This window comes from Humulus lupulus, chromosome 3, assembly GCF_963169125.1.
Source record: "Humulus lupulus chromosome 3, drHumLupu1.1, whole genome shotgun sequence".
In the NCBI taxonomy this organism is placed as follows: domain Eukaryota; kingdom Viridiplantae; phylum Streptophyta; class Magnoliopsida; order Rosales; family Cannabaceae; genus Humulus; species Humulus lupulus.
This window is the reverse complement of record NC_084795.1, coordinates 109,025,539-109,037,479: the sequence shown is the minus strand read 5'-3', so window position 1 is coordinate 109,037,479 and position 11,941 is coordinate 109,025,539. Positions and strand designations below refer to the sequence as shown.

The following is an 11,941-nucleotide window of genomic DNA, read 5'->3' as shown; positions in this document are numbered from 1 at the left end:
TTACACTAAATGCTTTGAAATTATAATTTTGAAATGTGAAGAAAAATTTTATCTTTTTAGAAGTAATTTGTGCTTAAAATAATAAATCTATTTGGAAAATGATAGTTTGATTTATTTTAACTATCACTAAAACTTGGGAATCAATATACTTATAAATATTATTTAACTTATATTTTGTGGATTCTAATCCTTAATAATCTTATTTTACCTTCTTGATTTTTATTTTTAATTTATGTTTATATATTTGTCTTTAATATCTTTATTATTGTCTTTTATTTTATTTTTATTATACAAAAAATCTCATCAATCTTTGGAACTAGGTTAGAATTTATTACTTTTGATTTATAATAGTTTTCTTTTCAATTTTAGACAACTCCTTTGGGTTCGATCTCGTGCTTACACGAACACTATTCTATAAATACGATTTGTGCGCTTGCGAGTATAAATATTTAAAACATACCCGTTTTGGGTCTATCAAGTTTTTGGCGCCGTTGCCGTGGAGTTGCAAGAGAAAAGAAACAAAATTATCTCAAGGTTAGTGAATTCTTCTACTAGTTATTTTAATTTTTGCACTTAAAAAAAAACTAAAAAAAAGATATATCTATAAAAACTAAAAAAAAAAAAGATAAAAAGAAAATTTGGGACGGTTCTACCACCCATAAAAAAAAAAACTTACTTATATAGTTATATTTATTGTTCTTTTTATATAATTGACGGCACTTGTGCCTCCTATCTATCCTTTTAATTTTTATAGTTGATGGCACTTGTGCCTCCTAATTTTGTTATAATTTTGTTGTAATTTATCTTGTGTTATTTTTATTTATTTTTTATTTTTGCAAGTTACTAGTTGATGGCAATTTTGCCTCCTAGTCTTTTATCTTATGTTTTAGTTGATGGCACTTATGCCTCCTAATTTTTACCTTAATTTTGTTATGGTTGATGGCATGCTATGCCTCCCTACTCTTGCCTAAATTTTATCTTATTTAATTTTTTTTCTTTGCCTTTTATAATATTTTAGTGTAATATTGTGAAAAATACTTGAAAAAAAAACTTAAATCTTGTCCTAGCTCTTGTTTTCATTTCTTAATATTGTTTATGTTATCTTTATTTTATTTTTTATTTTTGTGTTTAGTACTCTTCTTAATTTCTGTTTTAATTGTTTTTCTTTAAAAAAAAAATATATCTCTTGAAATTGATCATTTTAATTATAGTTGGAATTCTAAGTACAACTATTATGAGCATTCAAATTTAAATTATGGAGAAACTAATAATATGTATGATGTGCATGAATCCTTTGATATCCCATTTTCCCCCACCTATAATCCAAATTTTTCATGGAGTCATACTCAATCTCCAATAGGGCATGAATTCAACATGTCTAATCCAAGTCATGCCCAATCCGACCTATCATATCCTATTGAACAAGAAATGAGTCCATCTTTAGAGGATACCCTACAACAGTTCATGCAATCAACCTACCAAATCTTACTAGCCCAATCTCAGTCAATCTCAAAAATTGATACAATAGTAGGACGCCTTGCAACTGTTATAGTGTCGAAAAAACAAGTTCATCCCAACCAACTCATTCACAATCCGAATAGTAAAATTGAAAATGAAAAGGAGAATGAAGTTGTTGAAGAACTTGTAATATGCATCCAACCCCCTAATGCAACAAAAGAGTTGGATGAGATAATTTTCAAGGCTCATAAGGAAAATGAAAAAGATATAATTATATTTCAAGAGCCCATAATTCAACAAATTTGTATATTTACTCAAAATGAAAAGGAGCCTAATATAGATATGCAATTTTCATATTTTATTGATATTCCATTAAAATTGCATATTTCTAACTTTCTTGTAGGTGTGATGTTATCAATTATTATTTATAGCATTTTCATCAAAGTCATAACTCACCCTACTAATGAAAATTTACACCATCGATTGGGTGTAGGTTAAAAGATAAAAAAAAATTATTGTCGAGCTAAAGACTATAAACTAAAGCGCTTTGTGGGAGGCAACTCATACTTTTTATGTTTCATTTTATATTTCACTTTTTGTTGTATGTTTTTGTTTCATGTTTTTCAAAAAAAAGCTTGAAGGAAACTTCTTGCCTAAAAAGAAAAGAAGAGAAGAAAACAAAAGAGCCAAATCAATGAAGCATTCATTAAAGGGAGTATTTCTTACTTTTTTCTATTTTATTAAACATTGAGGACAATGTTTCATTTAAGTTTGGGGATAATGTGTATGTATTTTTCTTTGTATTTATGTGTTTTTCTTTGTGTTTATACATGTTTTTCATTTGTCGTAAAATTAAAAAAAAAAAAAATCTTTATTTGTTTTTATGTGATTTTCATTTGTTATATAATGTTAAAAAAAAATTATTTTCTTTGTTTTGTTTGAAATTTTTTTTTGGTGATTTTCATTTTATAATAATAAGAATTATGATTGAAATTGTTCTTAGTTCTTAGAAAAATATAAATAATTATTAAGTTTTATTTTTAATTTTTAAGTTAGTTTTGTTTAAATATATATTTTTCATAATATATAACTTTTCTATTATATTTGAGCTTTTGTGATATTTGGATATAGTTTATTTAAACATTAAATTCTTTAAATCTCTAAAAAAAAAATTTGAAAAATCCTAGAATTTACTTGATTATCTCTTGAGGTTTAATTTATTTTTGTTTGCATAAGCTTGTCTAAATGTTTGCATGATGATTTAATATTTTTGTGTTTGTATGTTAAGTATATATGTTGAAAACAATTTTAACTTTTCAAATTAATTACATAAGCTTTACTTTTATTTGTGATTTTCTTTGAACTATTTCCAATATGTAATTTTTGAGTTAAACATTTGACATCACCAATTAAAAAAAATGTGTTTTTAATTTTCCTTTTGCTCGAGGACTAGCAAATATTAAGTTTGGGGGTGTGATAACTCTACAAAATAGAGTTATTTTACCACTTTTTATGTGCTAATTGTTGCTTAATTCTTGATTTTTTAATTGATTTATTAAGTTTTAAAGTAATTTTGAATTTGTTGGGTTTATTTTAATTTTATATATTTTTGTGTGTTTTTATAGTCATTTTGTTGTAAAATGTTGTAGTTAATTATTTGAATTATTGTTGTTTAATTTGAGGTAAAAAAATGTTGTATTATTGAACTTAAATGTTTAATATAAATTAAGTTTTAATTAATATTTTCATGGAATTTATGTTGTATATTTGATTATTGAAAATATTTAGTTTTAATTTAATTTATGTTTTTTTTTTTATATAGGAGATATGTTGTATTTTTTTTGGGCTCTTGAAAAAAAAACAAGAAAAATGAGAGAAAGTGGTATTTTTGGGAGAAAGCTAAGCAAGTAGGCCTTTTTCTTCAGCAGGCCCAAGGCCCAATGTCACGAAGCCCAGCTCCTCCCAGCAATCATTTCTCCTCCAGCCACCACATTCAGCCAGCTTCAGCCATTTATTTGCTTTAGTCAAATGCCACCTAAAGACCCAAGACAAATGCCACCTGCCAGCTTCAGCTCCTGTGCTTATCTCCACCAAAGCACCCCAGGCCAAAGTCTCCAACTAACTTTCACTCCAGCACCAGGCGCAAGGCCCACGCCCAGCCTGACCCAACCACCCAAACCAGCTGCCTTTTGTGCATTTTGAGCCCAACAAAATCACTTTTGTACCCTTGTCCCCTTTGACAAAAATACCAATTTTTTACCCAACTTTCTACACATTTGATCCCAAAACATCATTATTACACCCTATAATTTACCTATATTTTCCCTATTATAATTAATTAAATTAATTTAATCAATTTAATTAATTTAAATTGATTATTTTAATACCTCATTTTTTGTTATAAATAAGGGATTTAGGGTGTCCATTTGAAGGAGGGGGAGAGGTTACTATACCATAATTTCTACACATTCAAAACCTCTCAATTCTCTTCATCTTCTTCTTCTTTTTGGTTATTTTCTATGTATTTTTAGAGGAACAATTTGGAGGTTCATCCTCCAAATTTTCCTATTTATGTTTGTAATTTTTAGTTTGTATTTGCTATTTTAGTTATGAGTTTCTAATCTTTTTAAGATTATTAAGGTGATGATGAAACAATATGTAACTAGATAGTATTTATTTTGTATGTTGATTTCCTATTTTGTGCAACAAAGTTTATGGAATTTTCTTCTTCAAATATCTTCTTTCATCTTAAATATCATGTATTTTAGATTGTTAGCATATATTTACACTTTGTTCTTCATTAGTTCAAAAACATAATATTCTTTGTGTAAGATGTGTCATTAAATTGTACATATCCATGCTTAGAACAAAAATATTATGTTTTGCCTTAAAAAGAATGTTCATTGATTTATTTGTTATTTCATTAGATTGATTTACACTAAATGCTTTGAAATTATAATTTTGAAAAGTGAAGAAAAATCTTACCTTTTTAGAAGTAATTTGTGCTTAAAATAATAAATCTATTTGGAAAATGATAGTTTGATTTATTTTAACTATCACTAAAACTTAGGAATCAATATACTTATAAATATTATTTAACTTATATTTTGTGGATTCTAATCCTTAATAATCTTATTTTACCTTCTTGATTTTTACTTTTAATTTATGTTTATATATTTGTCTTTAATATCTTTATTATTGTCTTTTATTTTATTTTTATTATACGAAAAATCTCATCAATCTTTGGAACTAGGTTAGAATTTATTACTTTTGATTTAAAATAGTTTTCTTTTCAATTTTAGACAACTCCTTTGGGTTCGATCTCGTGCTTACACGAACACTATTCTATAAATACGATTCGTGCACTTACGAGTATAAATATTTAAAACATACCCGTTTTGGGTCTATCAGATGGCACGAAATCTTAATGTCTTGACTTTGTCAAATACTCATAGTATGCATATTTTAAATACATGGAATACAAATTATTATCCCTAATAATATAATTAATAATATCTAAATGTGTAACATGTATAACCAAACTATATATATGTCTTCTATATAATAAGTGTGTAGATAACGAAAATTCTTGGTTTTAACGATTTTTTATTTTTTTAATGTTAACTTTAATGGAATATTTTTATATTTAACAGAATATTCTCATATTTAACGGTAGTTTGTAAACACTTAAACTTAATTAAAATAAAATAAATAATTAAAAAAACTTAAATATGATATTTTTGAGATATTTTACAATGATAATTATTTAAAAATAATAAATAATTAAACAAATTAAAATATAATATTTTTCATATATTTTACAATGATAATTATTTTAAAATAATAAATAATTAAACAAATTAAAATATGGCATTTTTGAGATATTTTACAATGATAATTATTTAAAAATAATAAAATCATACGTTTTATAACTTAAATAAAATTTAAACTCACTTATTAGAATAATATTATATTAAACATATAATATAATCTACTGTGTATTAGCAATAATTTAAAAAAAAAAGCTAGTAAGAAATTTAAATTTAAAATCACGTATAATATTTAATATTACATTAAACATATAGTATATAATCTCTTGTTGTCAGTCTCAAATTAAAAATTAAAACAAACATAAACTTAAACAAAAATAAATAAATTATTTAATTAAAATAGGATATTTATTTCAAAATTTATATGACATTAATATAACTTTAATAAAAATAATTAATAAATTTTATAAATAAAACTAAACAAACATGCATATTGTGCATATATAAGTCAAGAAGTTTGAGCATAACACGAAGCGGAAGCTAGTATATATATATATGGAAGACTTCTCAATTGTTACTACCGGTACTAATAATTATGATGATGTGGTAACATAGTGACTTAGTATAGCAAGTCACCAACAGGTAAATATTTTTTTCTATATTAACTTCAAATTTAGATATATTTTTTTGCCGTAATTAATGTTGTATATATATATATATATATATATATATATATATATATATAAACAAACCAAGAAAGAGTGTAGAAATAACAATAAGGAATGACCACCAAATAAAAAGCTAGAGATTTATAAGATAGATACATGTGCTAGAAATTATATAGTACATGTGTCACCGCCATATATTATATTGAACAATATCAATCCCAATGTTAACTATTATTGTTGACTAAAATAGAAATCATGAATCATATTTAAAAAATATGCATATATTCTTAATTAGAAGACATAATCATGAAGATGAAGATAAACGAGCTTGGTAGGCGTTGAGGCTGCGAACTAATCTGTGATGATCAGGTAGTGTGTCCTTGACCAAAGGATTTTCCCTCAGTGCATTCACCCACGACAGAAATGTTGGATTCTTTTCTGGCGAAATAATCACAGCCACAGTTTCATGAAATGCAGGATACACGCAAGCATAAGAGTTCACAACAATTCCAAGAAAGCTAACGTTATTTTCATTATCAAAAAATGGTAATTTTCTCGGAAAATCTCTCTGGATTCCTTCTTCAAATATTTTCAGCAACTCGCTCAACTCTTCCACCGCTTTCTCTCTTTCATTCCCTATTTTGGACTCACAAATTGTGTAGATAGCTGATATTATCTATATGAATTAAACATACAAACTGTATAAACTTTGGTCTGAGTAAAAACTATGTAAACTTCGTTTAATATGCTGATATATGTATGTGTGAGTATAGTACTATATATATATATATATATATTTGATATGTTTCTCTTTTTTTTTAGTTACGTTAAAACATACTCTTTTAGACTTTCCAAACATGTCATAATTTTTTTTCTCTTCTTTTATCTAAATGTTGAAGTAAATATACGTGGTGTCAAATCAGCATAGAATCAGTATAATAAAGTAAAATGAAAACGAAAATTTAATAAAGTCACCTTGTGGTCATAAAAATTAGCCCAGAATCGGATAAGGGCTCTTTCGTAAGGATCTTTAGGCAAGAGGTTTGTGTAGTTATTAGTGCTCCAAAACTCATCGATGTATTGGAGGATGACTAGGGACTCGGAAATAGGGCTACCTTTATGAACAAGAACAGGCACTTTTTTGTGAACTGGATTGTAATGAAGAAGCATCTCACTCTTGTTTGCTAGATCTTCCTGCACGTACTTATAGGGTATGCCCTTAAGTTTAAGGGCTATTTCAACTCTTCCGCTGAATGCACTAGCCCATGTCCCAAACACAATCACTTCATCATCACTTTCCATTTTTCTCTCTCACTTGTCTCTGAATATCTATATGGAGCTTTTATAGTCCCAATCTTTTGAATTAGTAGCACCTAAAAACACGATAATGGTAACAATAATTTGTTCCATGTTAATTATGATGTCTTTTATGAAAAACTTATCTTTCTCCACTATATAAGCATTAACCAAAAGTTTTAGACGAAAAATTGGTCCTATAATTTCTAGTTTTCGTGCTTTAAGTGTGGAACTCATGAAATTTTTTATAATTAGCTGTTTTGCTTAGCTTCCAATATCCACTAATTGTCAATAATTTTGGTCAAATAAACTTTTATAATAAGTGGTGCATTATGTGAATTTATATTTGAGAAATATTATTCATCCCGATTGAAATAGCTTCCAGGTGGACTTCACAAAGCTTGCCACATCAAAAGAAAAACACACTGATATTTTATTTGGATTTTATTGATATAAAATAAAAGAATAATTGTTATTTAATATTAAAAAGATAAAATTATAATATTTAAAATAAAAAAATAAAATTTCACTTTCTTCTTCTGTCTTTTCTCTTCATTCACATGTCTTTATTTGGCTCCTTTTGTTTTCTTGATTAAATCTTTCACTGCATTAATTTCAAGTTATGCTTCTCATTGAAGCTGAGTAGAGAACCTAATGATCGTATTTCTCAGACTCTTATGGGAGTGGCAACCTCTTAAAAATTATAAGTAACCCCGCAAAAAAATGAGGTGAGAGAAAAAAACTACAGAAAAGGAGCATTTTTCTTCTTCTTCATTCTGGAAAAAAGATTTAAGAGTGAATTAATAAGCCAAGAAAAAAAGAGAGTATATATTATTTTTAAAAAAATATATTTTCTTTTTTTATTCTTATCTTTACACAGGGTATATTATATCTACCATTTCTTCTTTAATAAGTCCAAGATCACAAAAAATAAAAAACACTAAGATGGAATTGTACATATCCCTACAAATTTTACCAATGGAGTTTTTATGGGAGGGATCCATATACTTTAGAACTCGCAAATTAGAAACTAAAATAAAAAAGATAGATTAAAGAACTTAACTAAAGTAAAAAAAAAAAAACTTCAAATGTATTGAAATCATGTTGTGTTTGAAATCCAACAATAATGAGAGATTTCACTTTTTCTTTTTTATATGTAAGAAAAAAAATCAAATATATGTTTTTAGTTGCAGTTGTCCACTATCTATGGTAGACTACTTGGTTTTGATTGTTTGAGGGAAGAGAAAAGGCCAACAGTGTGCTTCTTTTCAGACTAAAATCAAATAATTAAAAATTAAAAGTTTTATGTTTGAAAAATAAAATACCTATCCTGACAAAAAAAATTAAATTATCTGTGGGCCAATCTAATAAAATATTTATATAGATATCTACAAGTGTGTAGCCACGTTGACTCGGGAAATTTTTCTACTGTGATTTTTTCACTAAAATATTAGATTGTGTGGCAAAAAAATATTATACTCGGTAAACAAACAATTTTCATCTTAGTTAATAATGATTTTTCTATTCATCGTGTCACATAGATGATGGATGATTGGCGGTACAAAAGACAAGTTCGAGTCCGAAGATAAGAGATTTATTCAACTACACAAAGTTGACATTTTATGAATCTATTCTAAAATACACAAAGTTGACATTTTAGAGATCTTTTGTAAAAAAAAAATATAAACTTTTAGACTAGTATAAGATGATTTTAAAATCCTTTTACATCACTATATTAAATTGTAAGTATTTCTTTGGGTATTTTTTTTTAATTATTTGTTGTTTTTGACTATTGGGACTTGGGATAAGAAGTATCTGACCTCTCGATCATAATGTAATAGGTAGAAGTGTGGTTACCCATGAAGTTATACAAATTACAATATTATTTTTATTGAGGGAACCATTTGAACTTGAAAGGGCTTAATACACACTATTACAAAAATGGGTTTTCCCGACAGTTTTTAATTGTCGCTATTGAGCAATGACGACAGTCGGCTAACTGTCGTATTTGCCTATGCCGGCGTAGGGTAGCTACACCGATAGTTAATAAGTGTCGTTGTTGTTGGCTACGCCGACAGTTAATAGGTGTCGTCATTGCTGGTAACGCCAACAGTTAATATGTCGCCGTTGCTAGCAACGCCGACAGTTAATACGTGTCGTCGTTGCTGGCAACGCCGACAGTTAATATGTGTCGCTATAACATTAAATTTATATATATATAATAATTTTTCGATATATATTTTTTAAAACTTTTAATTATATTTTTAACAATTGAAGTTTGATATAAATTTCAATAAAAAAATTACTCATATAATTAATTATTATTACCATAACTTATAAAAAAAATTATATTTATCATAATAAAAATTCATATACATACAATATTTACTCATACAATTAAAATGTAAATAATACATCAAATCCCTATGAGACTAAATAATTCTCAATAAAAATTATTATAATTCTCAATAAAAATTCATTATTCTCAATGTAAATAACACATCAAATCCTCAATGTACATAATTCTTACAAGAAAGAAATAAAATAATACCCAACAACTTGAAGAAGAATTTCTTGTTGTCTTGGTTCTCTTATATAATTGTCTTGATTCTCTTAAATATCAAGTAGAGTTTTAGCCTACAATATAGAATAAACACCATTAAAGTCAAACCAAAACTAAAATAAATATAAAACTTAAGGTTGTAGAAGACATAAAAAGGATGAATGTGGTTTTCAGTCACAAAAATGATTTATATAAAAGTTGTATTTTTCTTATCAAACCGAATAGCCTCATGGCTTAAGTAGTTAGTCTTAGTTCTTTAAACTAAGGAATACATACCTGTCAGTCTCAATTTAAAAGTCTTAGTTCTTTAAACTAAGGTGATGCTCGACATTCTCTCCATAGTAGTAAACTAGAGACTAATAGCTACAGTTTAAAAGACAAAATAATACATTTAATTAATTGCCTACCAAAGATCTTATCCTATAAAAGGTTATATAGCATGAAAATTTCATCGAACTTTCCTAGTCCCATCTTTTAACTAGAGTGTTATATTCTTTTTGCTAAAAGCTAGGAAATCTCTATGATGATGGCTACCTTTTCACGACCTCAATTGCTACCTACAGTCGTTCAAATATCAATATTGAACAAATACTGCACTATTACATCCTCTTGGATGCTAAATATTATAAATCATATTTTCAACAGTTTCTAGCCTAATTCAATTGTTAATAAGCATGATATAAAGCAGTTACTTCACTATATTCTTTACTGAAAAATGAAACAAGCATACATGGGGTTTCCCAAGCAAGAAAAAAAATAAGCCATTTAGTTTTGGGAGTGGAAAAAAAATTCTATCAACAAAAATGTTTCGTTCTTTAACTACTAATACATGTGTGACACCATAAAACTATATGTTCTCTCATAAATACCTCCCTCCCAGTCCCAATGGAGTGACTAATAAACCTCTTTTAATATGTGGAGGGAAAGAGAGGCATACTTGGTTTCAAATATGTATCCAAGGAAAAAGAGTCCATTCCAAAGTTGTCTGATTATTTTGTAGGCAACCCTGTATTAACACAAGTAATTAAATCAAAAATTTCAACACTCAATAGCTTTGCAAGTGGCAATGGCCACAATTAGCAGAAAATCACTAGTTTCCATATATCTCAAGTTCACATGTTGTGCTTACTTCAAAACTAAGATAACAAAACTAACAATTGTATAAATGTTAATCAATGCAACTATTTTAATAGTAAATTTTAATATATCAATACGCTAACAACAAAAATCGGCCTTTAATACATTTTCATTTATAAGGGTTGTCGCTCTTTAACTTTCATCCCGCTTGTTTATGCTAAAATTGGTAGGAGAAGGGAGAAAAAGTATATTCTGTTAAAAAAAAACAGTTTCATAGCTTAAGTTGCTGTTTATTTTCAAATAAAGGGAAACTAAAAACAAAAAATAATAACTGGTAAAAAAATATAGTGGAATGGTTATATTTACATCCTCTAGAGACAAAGTACTGACCTGAGTTTCTCCACTGGAAGACAGCCCAAAATCAATTTTGCATACAGAACAGTAATCGACCTCCTCATCCGAGAGCATCTCATATATGCATGTTCTGCAAACTAGTTTTAAAGTCATGATTGCATAAGTTAGACTCTGGTTTGCAAGTCGAGTCAAAACACTATTTAAGCAAACAACAACCTCTAAACTTTTGGTTTCTCCAAATAAAAGTCCAGAGAAAACTTTACATTGCTTCGTAACTCCCTTGCACTTTCACTCTATAAACATTTTAATGATTATTGGAGAATATAGAATACTAAAGAGTAAACACACACACACACACATATTTTCCCTTCCGCTAAAGCCTACACTCAGACAAATTGCTATATAAGTCCATACGAGAAATCAAACCCTAGATTTCATGGCAGCAACCCAAGTTACGAAATAGATCTGCAAACACAGAGGCGGTGGCTTGGAAAATGAACAGTGACAGTTTGGGTTTCAGATCAAGCATCTGGGTCTAATAACATAAATGAGCGGGTTTGGAACAGAAATGGAGCCATCGTGAGGGATTGCATATGCTCGGCATTAGGGAGAGAAGAGGCATTTATTTTTATTTGTTTTTAAAAAATACCCACAAAAGTTGAAGTCTTTATGGGAGAAAAAGAAAACTTACACCCGAAATTCTAATCCTCACAAAAAAGAAGAGGCATTTATTAAACCTTAATTTTTTTTTTCCA

General features: G+C 27.5%; 1 protein-coding gene across 1 annotated transcript; it reads right to left on the bottom strand.

Moving 5' to 3' along the window:
• Nucleotides 1-6,200: 6,200 nt before the first annotated feature.
• LOC133824919 (glutathione S-transferase U10-like) lies at nucleotides 6,201-7,198 on the bottom strand. Its single transcript, XM_062257936.1, has 2 exons — nucleotides 6,872-7,198; nucleotides 6,201-6,572 (listed from the first exon to the last, which is right to left on the bottom strand). Exons 1-2 carry the CDS (start codon nucleotides 7,196-7,198, stop codon nucleotides 6,201-6,203), a joined length of 699 nt encoding a protein of 232 aa, XP_062113920.1.
• Nucleotides 7,199-11,941: the final 4,743 nt, after the last annotated feature.